Source organism: Myotis daubentonii, chromosome X (genome assembly GCF_963259705.1).
Source record: "Myotis daubentonii chromosome X, mMyoDau2.1, whole genome shotgun sequence".
NCBI classification, from domain to species: Eukaryota; Metazoa; Chordata; class Mammalia; order Chiroptera; family Vespertilionidae; genus Myotis; species Myotis daubentonii.
The window spans coordinates 130,584,281-130,601,162 of NC_081861.1; the positions used below are offsets into that span (position 1 = coordinate 130,584,281).

The 16,882-nt window shown below is 40.9% G+C and overlaps 1 protein-coding gene across 1 annotated transcript; it reads right to left on the reverse strand.

Moving 5' to 3' along the window:
- Positions 1 to 1,701: 1,701 nt before the first annotated feature.
- SCML1 (Scm polycomb group protein like 1) lies at positions 1,702 to 15,019 on the reverse strand. Its single transcript, XM_059680407.1, has 8 exons — positions 14,804 to 15,019; positions 11,910 to 13,885; positions 9,529 to 9,612; positions 8,986 to 9,060; positions 5,570 to 5,674; positions 4,694 to 5,171; positions 3,020 to 3,168; positions 1,702 to 2,303 (listed from the first exon to the last, which is right to left on the reverse strand). The coding sequence occupies exons 2-8, from the start codon at positions 11,940 to 11,942 to the stop codon at positions 2,169 to 2,171; spliced, it is 1,059 nt and encodes a 352-aa protein (XP_059536390.1). The 5' UTR covers positions 11,943 to 13,885; positions 14,804 to 15,019; the 3' UTR covers positions 1,702 to 2,168.
- Between the last annotated feature and the right edge of the window lie 1,863 nt (positions 15,020 to 16,882).

Sequence of the window (16,882 nt, forward strand, 5' to 3'; positions counted from 1 at the left end):
AAACTAGAGGAAATATTATTTTAAAAGCCTGGCAAGTTCACAGGAGGCTAGCATAGCATTCTATTCTCTGCACTAATAATTTACAAACCAGTGAAGAACAAGTGGTTCGGAATCACCCAAGTCTCAGACAGCAAATGGATGCCCTATTCCAGTCGCTGGAGCACTACCCCTGGAACCTATTATGACCACGTGGCCTCCAGTGAAGTATAGAACAGGCTGCTGAGAAGCAACAACAGGAAGTTTCTGGGTTCCCAGACACCTAGCAGCAGCTCCTGGGGTGGGTGGGCTGAGGAGTCAGATACTGAAGGTGAAAAACCACAATTCTGAGCCTCTAGGTCAGTGGTTCTCAAACTTCCTAATGCCACAACCTTTTAATACAGTTCCTCATGTTGTGGTGACCCCCAACCATAAAATTATTTTCGCTGCTACTTCATAACTATAATTTTGCTACTATTATGAATCGTCATGTAAGTATCTGATATGCAGGATGGTCTTAGGCGACCCCTGTGAAAGGGTCGTTCGACCCCCAAATGGGGTCACAACCCACAGGTTGAGAACCCCTGCTCTAAGGCCTTCCGAACATGTAAGCTGGGAGAGTTGAAGGCAGAGAGACAGTGCAGCTTCTGTCCCCCGCTGGTAAAAGAGCATCCAGAATCACCAGACAGATGAACTCAGGTGAGGCAATATCTGGGGCACTGGCATTTTCTAGCATGCTGGCTTCATCAATAACATTGCAAGTAACTAAAGCTTTGAGCACAGACAAAGCTCACTGATTTAACTTCTGACTGTTCCCCTGTTCTCATTTAAGGCCCCTGCAAGAGACCAGCCCTTTGCCCCTATGAATCTGTTCACCCATGGAATGAGGTCAAGTGTTAAACTCGAGTATTTGGACATATAAAACCACAAACTTACTAGATTGCTGCTTTTTCAATATACCCAATTCATACATAAATGTAACGAGGTGAAAGCAAATCACAACTGAGGTTCTGACACCAGTTTTTGCAGTTATTTAACTTTATTATATTTTGAAAGTGAGAACTGTTTTCTGAATAAAAATATTAAATAAAAAATAATAAAAGTGAGAACTGTAAAACATAGTATTTGTATAAATATCTGAGGACTGTTCAACTGGACACAGCATCTTCACTCAAACAATTTGAGAGATTAAAAGTGTAAATTAGAATCTTGTCTTATAACACAAAAGGAATAACAAAGATCAAACCACTCTTTAGATCACATATGCCTAATAAATCATTGCATTTGTTTTTAAATGTAAAGGACACTTGGTTTTCTATAAAGGAAATGTACATGCTGGCCCCTGGCAAACATTTATTGCATTTAGAACAAATGACTAATACAGTTAGCACCAATTCTTATAGCTTATAAATATTACTGCAAATACAATACAATATAACAATGTAATAAATAACAAAATAATAACAATGAGCATGTTTTACTTGAAAGTTCTAATTTTTAAAATAAAGTCTAAAATGACAAATCCAACCTAATGTACCTTACAAAGTTTAATAGAATAAATGGCTCAGAAAGTAAATGAACTAGATATACTACACAGGACAGAGAACTTTCTTATGGAAACCCTGAGTGAGCTAAGAGGTACTTGTGATGGCAAATGAAGTGCATATTCATTACAGAATAAAAACATCTCACTATATATAGAAGTGGAAAGTGCCATTTTGATAGAACATGAACAGAACACTGTTATAACAGACACAAAATATTTGAGAAAGAGATGATATCTGTAGGTGCATCTTTGAATTCTCTTCTAAGGAAAACTTCTCATGGATTTTATTAGAGAACTTGTCAATCCCTGATACTTCCTCTTTGGGATTTAGCTGTTTTGGCTCTATATATAAACATCAACTGAAATCAAAAGTGTTTCTCATATGAAGTATATTTTTAGCTATACAATGATAATAAAAAGATATAAAGAACCAATTACTAATTTGATTACACTAATAGTAATGTGTTAAACAGTTTCTAAACAAACAGAATGAACTGCAGTGTAGTTCTGCAATTCTAGATGTAACAAAATTTTAGAGGAACCTTCTACAACACAAAAATCTCTAAGGGCAATGGAATGATTTTACATCGAGATGGCATTGGTCTCCCAGAATTAAGTCTAATGTAAATCGACACAAACTTTTTTTTCAAAAATCAATGCCTTTGTGTGCTTTAAGCTTTTTGATGTAGTGGCACAACTTCAGAGCTGTCCCCAGCTTAATTCCCATATGCTTTATCATAATATCAGTCGGGAGCAGTAGCAGAGCTGACCCATCAATGTCCTACAAAAAGAAGGAAATTAGAATAACTAATAATGCTTTCATATTTTATCAGAATGGTCATTTCTTTATATATAAGAACATGTAACATCAATTAGAGGGCAGCTCATTCCAGTTGTATATTCTCTGAACATGCATATGCTCTTTGAAAACTATTAAAGATATAATTTGTACAGCTGAAGCATCATTCAATCCTTTACAAATTTACTTCAAATTTTAAGAATTATATTTAACCCAATATCCTAAAAATATCCTAAGTGTTCAACTACCTAATTTTAAGTACTGTATGTTGAATAAAATATTGCATAGCTATGAGAGAAAGAATGAAAGCTATGAATGGCAGAAATAAATTTCAGATGGTCATTAATTTTTTAAGAAAGGCTGGGAATATGAGTATGGCAGCATCAGTGCAAACTGTAAATATGCATAACAAGGAGGACACCCTTGTGTGGTGTCATAGCTGTCAATACAAAGGAGAAGACACCTGAGAGTGACCATGCTGAATCATCTTGAGAACTTGAAGACTTGTTATATTTTAGGTACTCAGGTAGCCATTTAAATTACAAATAAAGCTTCTACAACTTAAGGATCTAACTTTGAGCACAGTAACCTTTCTCACACATGCAGTTCCCTTACCATCCACACTAATCAGTATCAAACTGAAGAGCCTGCACAGAGGTCATTCAAAGGAAGAAAAATGGGATCAAAAAATACATTACATGATGCCTGAAGGTGTTGGCAATGGGGGCGAATATCTCAGGATCTAAATGCTGTAGAAACAGGACCACATCATCTACTGTCCAAGCTGAAGGGTCATCAGGGAAGTCGTGTACCTCACACTGGTCAGTTTCAGCTGATGAACCTGAAGCTTCAATGAGGGGGAGAGGGGAAACAAATCATACTTGACCTGATCATTATCCTGAAAGAAGTGATGTTAGGTAGAGAGTAAAGGCCTCACTCCTGGAACCATCTGCTAGGTACCCTGGCAAGGACCCAAGACTCCAAGTGCAAAATCCAGTGAAAGCTTAGATAAAGATGATATGAAGATGGGTACCCATGAGTGGCCCATCTGACTGCCCACGAACAGCAGCAGCAGCTTCTGAAGTTACTGTAAAGCTTCAAAACTCATAAAACAGACAGCAATCTGAGGTCTCTTTGGCCACAGGCAAATATAGGAAAAGATGTTACTTGGGTTAAATAGGTTAATCTAAGCTAACCTATTATTCTCTAAGTATTTCAATGAATTTATTTCTTATTGATCTGTCTAGATTAGGTTTATTTTATCAGCTAAATACAATGGAAATCCCCCAAATTAAACTTTCTAATTTTTTAAATGTATTCACTTACATAAATGAATTTCAAAAACCCCATATCTTTGAGAACCAAATTAGTTCTTTACTGAATCCTTCCTATATATTCACTATAGATATTTTAAGCATCGTTTTACTCTTTAAATTCCTGCCTTTCAAGGCTTACTTATCTGAATTTTGAAGAAAACAAGATGATTTTATTCTTAGCTAGGTCAGAAGTAACTTCAACACTATATTCAATACTTCTTTTGAGTTTAACTACACAGCAATAGCTATTTTGATTGAGGTTTATATGTTGAAAAATAACAGACATGAAACAACTGCAGTGCTCATACCTCAAAAAGTTTTAGCTGTGATGTTCACTTAGTCATGGTGAAATTTCTCTGTGTCTAGACATATTCATTTTCTCAACCAGAACACTCAAATCTCTATTGTGTGTGATAACAGAAGTGGATTTTGTAATTCCCTAGGAAAATGTTTCTCTAACCAAAGACCATCAATACAATTTTGATCTTTCTTATGTGTAAATTAGCCAAAGGTGTATCTTTTCTTTTCTATCATCCTGGCTCTGGCCATTTCAAGAGCATTCTGAGTATTTACCTAGGAAAAAGGTAAAGAAAAACAAAATATAAAAATACTCACAATGGCCTTAATTGGTTTAGCTCAGTGGATAGAGTGTCGGACTGTGGACTGAAGGGTCCCAGATTCGATTCCGGACAAAGGCACATGCCCGGGTTGCGAGTTCCATCCCCATTTGGGGGTGTGCAGGAGGCAGCCGATCAATGATTCTCTCTCATCATTGATGTTTCTATCTCTCTCTCCCTCTCCCTTCCTCTCTGAAATCAATGAAAATATATTTTTTAAAAATACTCACAATGGGATTATTAGTGAAGAGGCATGTCAGTTGATTAGCGGTGTCTGATACATAAAAGACACTAAATAAATGTTAGTCATCATTATGAATATCACCTCAAACCAGCCCTCAAATAGGAAATGAACAGCTTCCACTAGCTTGCACCAAGTATGTTGAGGAATATAGGCTAAATAGTGCTACTTGTAATAAATATGTCTTTTCACACTCACAGGCAGTGGCTGGGATGTGGGAAGATGAGGTGTCATGACCCGGGCAATCCCTTTCCTGCAAAGCTGGATAAGCCATCATCTCAGGCTTAGCTGCAGGTACTGATGTGGAAGCTTGGGCAGCTGAGAAGACATTGGTGGAGCTGTGAGACCCTTGACTGCAAGGGGAGCGCTGCACTAGCTCATCAGAAGCGTAATATGGTGGATCTTCCTGTGTGTAGACAGAAGGGAATTTTGGACTCTGGCTAAGACGCGTCTCTTCAGTGTTGTAATCACGCATTATGGAATCCTGTGATGAGCCATATGTTCCTGCAATGTTGCTCTGGGAATCATATGTTGGTCTTCTTACTGGTATAGTTGGGCTATAACTTGCTGTATAAGACAATGAAGCAGGAAGAGACACATCCTCCTCCTTTTTCTGCAATTTGACCTTTCGAGAAAGCAGGTAAGTATAATGTTTGTATGCATATCCAAGTGGCTTCTGAAATGACAGAAACCCAGCATAATAAACCAATTTTGAGTGAGCAAAAAGTAAATAAAGTAGTAAAGACATTAATATTTATTATCCACACAACATTGCATTCTATTATTAAAAAGTAATGTTCTATTTGATTATATGATTTTTATTCCTCTTTAATACTACCTTTTAATTGCAGTTTGTACATTCTGGTTACAAACATAAAAATACCCATTTTCATACATTTCTCAAACCTAAACTTCAGCATTCTTCCTAGAAGTCCAGTCTCCTCCCATCTGTTGCTACAAGTATGATCAGCCTTGCAATCTCACAGACTTATTAGTTCTCTCACTTCTAACTGACAGGCAATTTCAGCAACCAGAGGTTTATTATAGTTGTGAAAATATTTTTATGACACTTACCCGATTTTGCCAGATTAATTTTGTACGAAAACGGTAAATTTTTGCAACCTTTTTATGAATGATATTAAACTTCTTATCCAGCTTTTGAACAGCATCTTGGATGACCTATAATAATACAATTTATTAGTAGGTTCTATGTTAAAAGAAAAGTTAACATATAAGAAAATACTATTAAGCCAAATTTTGACTGCTAGGATAAAAGAAAGTTCACAAGCCATCAGAAATGTCTTCCTTTCCAATTGACGCCTAGTTGTTGCTGACAGAGATCACAGATGGCTGACATAAGGAGTGCCAACCTCCTACGCAACTACTCCATGTCATATAGGCATTTTCGGAAGCACCAATTATGAAGTACATGTAGCACAATTCCTATAACCCATCACATTTATGATGGACTCATTTTATATCAAAGAAGGTGCTACTTTAGGAAAGAAATTTTCAAATCTGCTGAAAAGTCAAAGAACCTCTTTCCATATGATGACATGAACTAATAGGCAGTGCACATTACAGTCTGGAAAGAACAGTGAGCCAAATATATCAGATGTGACTTTTGCCTTCAAAGCATTTTTAAATCATGCAATCAACAATTACAACATACAATTAACGATCTGTGAATACACATCCCTATATGCCAATCAAGTATGTGACAAACAGAACCTGAGAAATTTTGCATACACAGAAATTTCATTCAGGCAAAAAATACACTTAAATAATAGGCCAGAGCCATTTCCTCATTCACTCATTTCAATAAACTTTTATTGAGGGCCTACCACCTGTCAGAACTACTCTGCTAGATGCTAGAAACATGGTCATTAAGAAAAAACAAACAATTCCTGTTCTAAGGAACTCCTATTTTGACTGGAGAGAGAGAAAAGTAAAGAGATGCTTTCAAGAGAGAAACTGAGTAGCAGCCTGGAGAGGGGTTCTCCAAGTGTGGACCATGGACCAGCTGCATCAATACTCTCTTACTGGAAATGCAAAATGCCCTACCCCACACCTATTAACTCAGAGTGGGGGCATCAATGTCTGTTCTCACAAGCCCTCCAGGTCATTCTGATGTCCGATCAAGTGTGAGATCCATTGATTGGCCTATAGCACTAGGTAAGCAGTGCAGGCTCTAGGGGAACAAGGTTGAATCTAAATACTAGAATTCTGACACTTATTAGCTCTGTGACCTTGGTGAAGTTACTTAACTTCTCTGTGCTTCACTTTCCTCATGTATAGAATCAGGATAAAAATATCTCTGAGCTCTCTTGAGAAAAAAATAAGGTTCTATGGCATTATGTTCATACTAACATAATAATACTACCTGATGATTGGTCCAATGACAATCATCTATCTATATTAATATTTATATTAATATTTAATACTTGACTATTATGGCACAGGTAAGAACAGAAGGCTAAGTGTACACAGAAGAGTAAGACCTAACCCAGGTTGGTAGATCTGGAAACAGCCTAAGTGCCCATCAGTAGACAAATGGGTTAGAAAACTGTGGTACATCTACACGATGGAATACTATGCTGCTGTAAAAAAGAAGGAACTCTTGCCATTTGCAACAGCATGGATGGAACTGGAGAGCATTATGCTAAGTGAAATAAGCCAGTCAATGAAGGAAAAATACCACATGATCTCACTCATTTTTGGATAATAAAGACCATTATAAACTTATGAACAAAAATAGATACAGAGGCAGAGCAGCCTCTAGCAGACTGTCAAACTGCAGCGGGAAGGCTGGGGAGGGTTGGGGGGTAGGAGGGTAGGGTAAGAGATCAACCGAAGGACTTGTATGCATGCATATAAGCATAACCAATGGACATAAGACACTGGGGGGTAGGGGAGGCCAGGGGATTGTCAAGACCTGGAAAAAAAAGAAGACATATGTAATACTCTTTGTAATACTTTAAGCAATAAAACAATTAAAAAAATAATACCCAGAGAGAAAACAGGAAGTCAGATGTTTAGATAGTGAACATAACTGACATTCAAAGAGGTGGATTATTAAGGGAAGGACACAGGAAGGATGACAGCAAAAGAAGGATGGGAGGCTAAAAGAAGTCATTTTGTATACTATGGGAGAATATGCTGAGTGATAGACATGGAGGCTGAAGGTGCAGGAGAGAGAGGGATGGCCCACTAAGGAAAGCGTCTGAACACGGGGAAAGAGGGTCAGAGGAAACCAGCAGAGGTCTTAGTCTTACAGAGGAAGACATCAGAAGAGGAATGGATCCAGGAAAGTTTGTTGGCTGTGGGGAGAGGAATTAGAACTTGGAGAGGATTTCTGCTCCATGTCCCCCATTTTCTCCATTAAACAAGAAGCAAAAATTGGGGTGTCTGGAGCTTGTAGGGGTATGGGAGAAGGAGCTGACTAGAGAGCTGCTGAAGGATTACCAGGCAGTGGACAGGTCCCAGCAGAGGCTCTCCCCTCTGATTCCCAGCCAGCACAGGGCTGGGGGTTTTACTAAAGAGGATGCTGGGCAAGAATAAAAAAAAAGCTACAAGTGCTGCACCATGTGGTCTAGACTGGGAAGGGAAGGAGTTGAAGAAAGGAGAGAGCTGGCCTGCTAGGAGAAATAGAGTGGATCCCTATGGCCCATTCTAGGCCTGTGACTTTGGGACCTGAGCATTTCTTATCCTAGATGCTACATCCCACCACATCCTGCACAATTGCTCAGAAGACCCTGGCAGAGCACTGTCCACTTAGGTCTTCATAAATACTTACGTAAGGCAGGCCAGGGATAGCCCTACTCAAAATCAGAACCTATGTCCCCTTTAAGCATTTACTTCTGTTCTCAGTAATAAAAACAATAAAGACTCACATAAATATTCTTTACTTTTCAAAGTATGTTAACTCATTTTATTAAAGACACTTGGTATGTTAAAAAAATTTATTTTTTATAAATGTATATTACCTCTAAGGTATGCAGCTCACAAAATCCTTGATAATTACATGTATCTATCAATCTCTACCAACATGCTAATTTTTACAAAATCCCCTCAAAACTATGTAAGATATACTCTTTTAAAATAAGTAGGCTGCCATTTTCTTTCAATTTAAATTTCTTGAAATGCATTTAGACATATTCTAAACTTCATCCAAATTAGCCAATTTCTTTAGAAAGAGCATGTTGGAAAAATTAAATATTGAACAATCTAGATGAAAGGGACATACCTACATTTGATCAGTTAAGGGCTTTTTTGAAAGAAAAAAAAAAGCTATAAAATCTACATATTGGTATTTCAAATTTTTCACCTACAGATGCTATTTGAACTAGGAATTTTTAAAAATGATCACAATGGGATGATAGTCACAATTCGATACAGTAAAATGTCAACTAATTATATGCTTTATATGATAAAGAGAAGTTCAGCTTAATACTTTAAAAAACTACATTTGACAGACAGAACTTCTGTACCTGGCAACGACTCAGGATATCCACAATTGTTTTTTGGCGCTCTTCATGGGATGTGTCAGCCTGTACATTTTGCTGCTAAGATTTTAAATGTTAAGTATTAATGATTTACTTCTGTAAGAGCCAAACTGAACATAAATGATAAAAAAAACACTTAATTACATTGTTTTTACTTTTCACTAACTTTTTAGAATTTCGGAAGTCTTAATATAAAGCGGAATTGAAATAAAAGAAAAACCCACATTAATATAATAGAAACGATTACTACTAATTAAGAGAGAGAGTAAGGAAATAATTTATTACATCAGAAGGGCCTACATTTAGAGTTTTGTACTGAAAATCAGTGTTGCTCTCAATTTCCTACTATATAAGAAAAAGGGAAGTAAAATGGTTAAATGCTCATTGTTTAATGAAAGGGGGCAAAAAAATTTAGGAGAGAGTAATTTCTTGAGGGTGGTTTGGAGGTGGTCTATAGTATATGAAGAATTTAAATATTTGTCTTTAAAACGGTTGTGTTATATTTGGCAAGTGGCAATTATTACTTACATTTGCATTGGCATATCCAGCCTTTGATTGATATGCATAAAGAATGCCATTATCATCATCACAAGTAGTGATTCGAGTTCTTACCTAAGAAAGATTTATTAATAAATTAAAAGGAAACATGAAAGATGGAAATGAAAGAAAAATTGAGGGCTTCAATTTCATTTTAAAGAAACTCCAAAATCCTATCTGTGGTATTAAAGGACCTTTGCCCATTGTAAATAAATGTTATGAGTACAAGAAAAGATATACTTGCAAAATTATTTTCTCATTAACCCAACTACACTTAAGATATTATTTATATCAAGCTCAGCCTCTGTGTACCTCAGGGTAGAAAGACTAGTCTTCTAGTAATTTGGCACCAGAACTGCTATAACAGCAAATATTTCTAACCACAAAGAACCATGTTACATGGCTTTTGATTTTTAAACCATCCAACAGTGCCACTCTGTGGACAAAATAGTAAACACTTAAGTACCTATTTCTTTTTAAAAAACTTTTTATTAAATCCTTATTTTTCTGATTAAAAACAATTTGTTTTATTCCATAGCATATAAGTTAATTATTGCTAGTAAAGCAATAATCATAAAACATCTTCAATTCTAGGTACTTCTACATAATTTTTTACCAAGGCTTTTTTTTTCTTTCCAGAAGCATTTTTTTAATTTAATTTTTTTCAATTACAGTTTACATTTAGTATTATTTTGTATTAGTTTCAGGTGTACAGTATAGTGATTAGACAATCATATACTTTACAAAGTATTCACCCTGATATTTCTAGTACCCACCTGACACCATACATAGTTATTGTAATATTGATTATATTTCCTATGCTGTACTTTACATCCCTATGACTAGTTAGTAACTACCAATCTGTACTTCTGAATTTTTTCACCTTTTTCTTGATAAATTAATCTCTAGAGCACCTTAAAATGGTTTTGGAATGTTTTAAATAAATAGATAACCATTAAATTTCATTTAATAACTATTTTAAGAATGAACTATAGGAATAATTTTAAAATAAGCATACTTTAAAGCTATGCATGTCTGTTTCAAAAGATATAACAAAAATAATATGGAATTACTATAGATTAGTACCTATAAAAATCTACCATCTTACCCTTGTATTGTGCCTTATGCTTTCCCAAGTGCTTTCACATAATTATGTCAGAAAAAAAAATGGACTCTGAAGGTAGTTAACATTATTTCCAAAGATAAAAAGTGTTAGGACTGATATAAGTTAAAAAATCACCTATACCACCTAGGTGGCAGCAATATCTACACCCTTATGTAAATAATGTGTTTTCTCTTGAGCCAAATTATATATATACCTTAAAAATATTTTTGTATTCAACTTCAGGGATCAAGAAACATACCATGTGACAGAATGTACAAGACCATAAACATTCTAAAAAACCGTTTGGCAGATTCTCACCTATACTAATAAAAGCCTACATGGTTGTCACGCCCTCATGCCCTGACGCCCTCATGCCCTGACGCCCTCATGCCGCAAGGAGTGATCACCAGGAGGCTGCATGCGCAGCGGATGCGTGCAGGTGAGCAGGACTGCATGAGCTGCAAGGTGCATGTGGGTGGGTGGGGACTTGATGCTGCATTCCGGGCGGGGAATTGACCAGGAGGTGCATCGGCTGCCTCTGCCCAAGGTTGGCCCAAGGCTCAGGCAAGCCCCTAATGGCGGTTACTGCTGCCCAGGGCCGGCCCAAGGCTCAGACAAGCCACTGCCCAGGGCCGGCCTGAGTCTCAGGCAAGCCATGGATGATAGCTGCCACTGTGAGGGCCGAGACTCAGGCAAGCTGCAGTGGCTGTGAGGGCCGAGGCTCAGGCAGCCTTGTGGCCGGCAGTGGCAGCAGCAGAGGCATGATGGGGTGTTGCCTTCCCCTGATCAGCCTGGTCACCTCCCACAGAGGGAGGCCAGAGGCAGCAGCAGTGAGGGAGTGATGGGGGCAGTGCCTTCCCCTGATAGGCAAGTCACCTTCTGCAGAGGGAGACCAGACTGTGGCTTAGGCCTGCTCCTCCCCGTCAGTAGGACATCCCCTGAGGGCTTCTAGACTGTGAGAGGGAGCAGGCCGGGCTGAGGGATGCCTCCCACCAGTGCACGAATTTTCTTGTACTGGGCCTCTAGTAAAGTTATAATTACATCAACCATATAATCAAGCAATTCAATTCCTGAGCATTTACCCAAAAGAACTGTTAGTATTTGTTCACAAAGTACTTGTACATGAATGTTCACAGCAGCTTTATAGATCACTGTCAAGAACTAAATACTTACAATCTCTGCTTGAAATTAAATTCAATTGAGAAAAGAAATAGAGTACAATGAAAAGAACAAGGACACATTTTTTTTTTCAATTTGAAATACAAACCACATCAACTTCACCGGAGCAGCTAGACATCATTGCACAATAGGAGCAACTTCACTTCTCTGAGTTGGACCTAATTATTTTTAAACTTGCTGGAGGCTTTATTTGTGAAACTGCTTGGCCATCTAGGACTGATAAGCCTTCTATTCCTGAAAAGCAATGCATAAAAATGTTACTTTACATACTACGTTAATAAACTTAGTATGGATATGTTCTCACAAGCCAACTCAAATTGGAGTCCTGGTTGAATTTTAGAATTTTCCTGTTTGTGATTTAGAATAAACCTTTAAAGCTTGAAGAACTACATTGACCACACATAGGAATGAGAATCAAGATCAAACACAATACCAAATTGTGAACTGAATGCTTCACAATTTAAAGGTTACAGATTAAATGCTGGAAACAAGGCAACATGATTCCTAAGATTCCTAACTGCTTTTGTAAAGGAACTCCAGCAGGCCTTCAAATGTGAGTCAGGAGTCTGCTCCACCTTGGGTCTCCACCAGGGTGTGGGCTGGGCAGACCACCTGAGATACCGCCTTCTCATCTGACTGGCGAAAACTGGCTGAGATTATCCCTAAGGTCACTTCAGCTCTAAGATTATGATTGCTTCCATAGTCAAATTTCATATTAAACCTAAATGAATGTATATAAAATTATCAGCTGAAGATCTTTCAGAACTGTGTAGGCTTGGTTATGATTCTGGGTCATTTAACTGCAAATAGGAAAAAAACATGGAGTGCAATGCAATCATATCATATCTTGTAGTAAGGATTTGAACCCTGGCTGGCATCATGGCACTAGAAGGGGGACATACATGAGAGTGCTAATTCTATTTATCCATCCAGAGCCAGACCATAATGACAGTCAGAATGAAGGGAGAATTAAGTCTCAAGTTAGATAAATGTAGGCTAATACTGTGGGAACTATGCAGTTATAAACTATATCTAATTTGAGCTGTAACTTCAACCAAATTTTATTATTTTATACTATGTGTATTTTTCCTGATACAAGTAATAACAAGCTATGTACAATTAAACTATGATGTTTTGAACAAAGGAAGATTACACAGCAATGAGAAGAAATTAACTATTGCTATGCACAAGGACAAATCTCACAACCATAACATTGCGTAAAGGCCAGAAATTAGTACAAGCTTCATGGAGTTATGAGGATTAAATGCTTAGAACAATGACTAGTATAGCAAAGGCACCAACTGTTGGCTACTATTATTTTATTATTTGGGTATTCACAGCATCCTCCCAACTATTCATCATGAAACACATGTGTAACATGCAACAAATCCTCAGGGTTATAACATGTAAATCAGATTCACTTTGCATCTGGACATTGCAGATATAGCAACCATTTATTATAAACAAATTTGAAGTACCAGGGCACAGGAAAAATAACTGGGCTTTAAGAAATACTCAAGCCCAAGACCAAATTGCAAAATTTGATATTTTGCTTTTGGCAGGTATTTAATCTTTCCGTGTCTTAATTTCTTAATCTGTAAAGCTGGAATAATATCTACTCCACAGGGCTGTGAAGACCAAATGACACAGTTAAGCAATCAGCATCATATCTGGTTCATAGCAGGCAAAGCATAAACATTGTTTTCCTTTCATTTCTTCCCACAAGGTAAATAATTAAAGTTTGCACAAGATTTTCTTAGAGCTCAGCCATAATTAGATTTTGCAAAATTAGTTAACATAATCCATTAAATTCAAACTCCTGCAAAATGAGTTAACTTAAAAATAAAGCTCATCCATATTTTACAATAGAAAAAAATCTAAGTTCTTGACAACGTAAGACCAAAAAGCTACCTAGTTCTTATGACTTTTTTAGACATTAAAGATATTTCAAAGGCATTTTTCAAAAGTCATTTGAAGATTCTGCTCCCAAGGTACAAGGCATTCACTTGCCATCAACTTTTCACAGTGGTGAGGGATGAAAGTGGCCTTTCACTGGAAAACAAACTGCAAGGAATACACAGCAAAACAGGGCAGATTACAATAGCCAGGCCAATCCAAAACGTTTTAAAACAAAACGATGTCGCCCTGGCAGGCGTTACTCAGTGGTTAAAGCGTTGACCTGCGCAACAGAGAGTCCAGGTTTTGATTCCCAGTCAAGGTCATGTACTACCCCACCAGGGGTGGGGGTGAGGGCAGGAGGCAACTAGTGGATGTGTCTCTCTTGCAACAATTTTTCTCTCTCTTCCAACAATGTTTCTCTCTCTTTCGCAAAAATAAGTAAAAAGTATCCTTGAGCGAGGATTTAAAACACACATACACACACAAACTGTGTCAATACACTGAACGATCACTAATTATAAATGTTAAACCAGTTTAAAACTCTAGTCTGAATTCCAGGAGAGCCAGGTAGGGAAGGAGGGAAACGATCCCCAACAAACAAAGTTCTCAAAAGACCTTGCACAACCTACATCTTTCTTTTTCCTTATTCACGTATTTACAATAAAAGAGCGACGCTGCACATCTTTGATCAAACACAGCTACCATCAAAGCCTCAAAAAGAATGTCTTGATATGCCAAGGAAGAGAATGAAAAAGATAAACTCGTCCTTAAAGGTCAGCAACAACTACTCAAAAAGTGGCCAAATCACAAAAGCTCACACGCCCCAGCATCCCGGGGCGGCAATGGGAACCAGTGGGAACCAGCCCGAACTACCCACACGCACTCCACCTCAGCGCTGCTGAAATTCAAGTGTAGACTTGTTCTTCCAGAAAAGCAAATTCTTCCTCTTCCCTCACGCAAATCCTCTCACTTCCCACCTGACCCCTCCCCGGAGTTCCTAAGGCATTAAAATCACTCAACAGCTTTCTCACCCACACCCAAGACAAGAAAGTTCAAGGAGAGGGGAAATATCGCTGGATAAACCTGTCCTGGTGACAAATCTGGTGACGACAGCCTCCAGAAGACACAGGAACGGACTAGCTGTGGCGCGCTCGTCCCTCTGGGATGCAATGGCGAAGACCCTTTGGAGCCACTCGAAGTCATGCGAAATCAGAGCAGGACCACGTGATGTCCAGCAACCGTCGAGGCAAGCGCGGTCATTGGACAGCAGGCCGTTGCTAGGGTGATCACCCAGGAAAAGGGATGCTGGGCGGGGCTTCTGGAACTGGGCAGGAGCTGTTCGCGCATGTGCATGGGATGGTTTGTGGAGGCAGCTCTCGGGGTTTGTGGAGGCAGCTCTCGGGGGTTGTGGAGGCAGCTCTCGGGGGTTGTGGAGGCAGCTCTCGGGGGTTGTGGAGGCAGCTCTCGGGGGTGGTGGAGGCAGCTCTCCGGGGTTGTGGAGGCAGCTCTCGGGGGTTGTGGAGGCAGCTCTCGGGGGTGGTGGAGGCAGCTCTCCGGGGTTTTGGAGGCAGCTCTCGGGGGTTGTGGAGGCAGCTCTCGGGGGTGGTGGAGGCAGCTCTCCGGGGTTTTGGAGGCAGCTCTCGGGGGTTGTGGAGGCAGCTCTCGGGGGTGGTGGAGGCAGCTCTCGGGTTTGTGGCGGCAGCTCTTGGGGATATGGCACTTAGGCTTGTGCCCTCCCACTGTCACTGATTGGTTCTTTGAAGCTTTCTTTGAAACGTCATTCCTCTCCTACCCCTCCCTCTAAGGTCCACTTTGGCCGGATTCTAAGTGTGCTCATCAGTATTGGAATTTGAGAGGGAGAGGGGCGGGGCCATAGCGATCAACCTTAGTAATTGTGGTTTGCTACAAGTACTGACCCTGGAGCCAAATTTTCTGGGTTGGAATCTCAGCCCCAACATTAGTTACTCTATGACTTTGGGCAAGTCAGGTAACGCTCTGTGCTTTAGTTTCCCTATCTGTAAAATGGGCACAATGTGGGGAGTGAAAGGCGCTGCCGCCTGCCTCTCTGGGCGGGCGGTGTGGGAGGAGGAGTCTGGCCGCTGGGCTCTGAAATCCCTCCGCGCCCGCCCGCTGTAGGGCCTGGCCTCCCTGGAGCGGATCCGGGTGTCCCAGCCGGCTGCGGGGACGGCTGCGTGGCCGGCGGCGGGAGGAGGGGTGGGGCCCGGCGGCGACCCACCACGGGGGAGGTCCTGGGAGCAGAAGGCCTCACCACCTGCCTGGCTCTTTCCTCCCTTCCCCCGTGGTCGGTTCCCCCCTTGCCCAGGCTGGGGCCTGGTCAGGGGGGCCTGCGTGGGCCGGCCGCTGGGCCCGCACCGGGAGCCCGGTGCAGGCTGCCACCTGACCGCGGCCCCCGGACCGGGCATCCATGCAGGCCGCGTGGATCCCTGGCCCCAGTGCAGCAGCAGCGGCAGCAGAGTGGGGCGCGTGCCCAGGCTCGGGGAGGCCGCCATGCCATGCTGCGGTGCACCGGCCATGGGCCGGGCCTGCTCCGAGCGGATGCCGCTCCTCCAGAGCTGGGCCGCTCCACCGGCCGCACCCTGTGTGCTGGGCCTGTGCCGCCCAGATGCGCCGCTGCGGGAGTCCTGGTCCGCCCGCAGGCCGGCTGCAGGTGCTGTGCGGGAGGGCCATCCTGCCTTGCGGCGTGTTCGAGTGGCAGCAGCGGGAGCCGGGCGAGGACTGTGCCCTCCATCTTGCCTTGGGTCCTCCATCTTGGGACAGAGCCATGTGCTTCTTCACCGGGAAGAAGCCGCTGCTAGCCACACCCAGGATTTCTCTGGATTAACCAATGATGATCAAGGGAAGTGCACGCCATCACTATGACCACTTCCTGTACCGACTCGTGCCTGGCCAATCGGCCGGGCCCACAGTGCCCTCTCCTGCCCTCACTCCACCCCCCTTTAAAACCCCCTGTCCCATCAGGCCTCGCGCTCTCGGCCACTGGACTTTCCGCTGTGTCGGTGGGTCTGGTGAACGGGGAGCGCAGGCCGGCTTGCATAATAAAGGACTCTTTGCTTTTGCATCGGACTGACTGGCTCCCTTGGGGTCTTGGGAACCTTGAAATCTGGGCACAACAGGGAGTACATGAGTTGGAGTAAGCAAAGC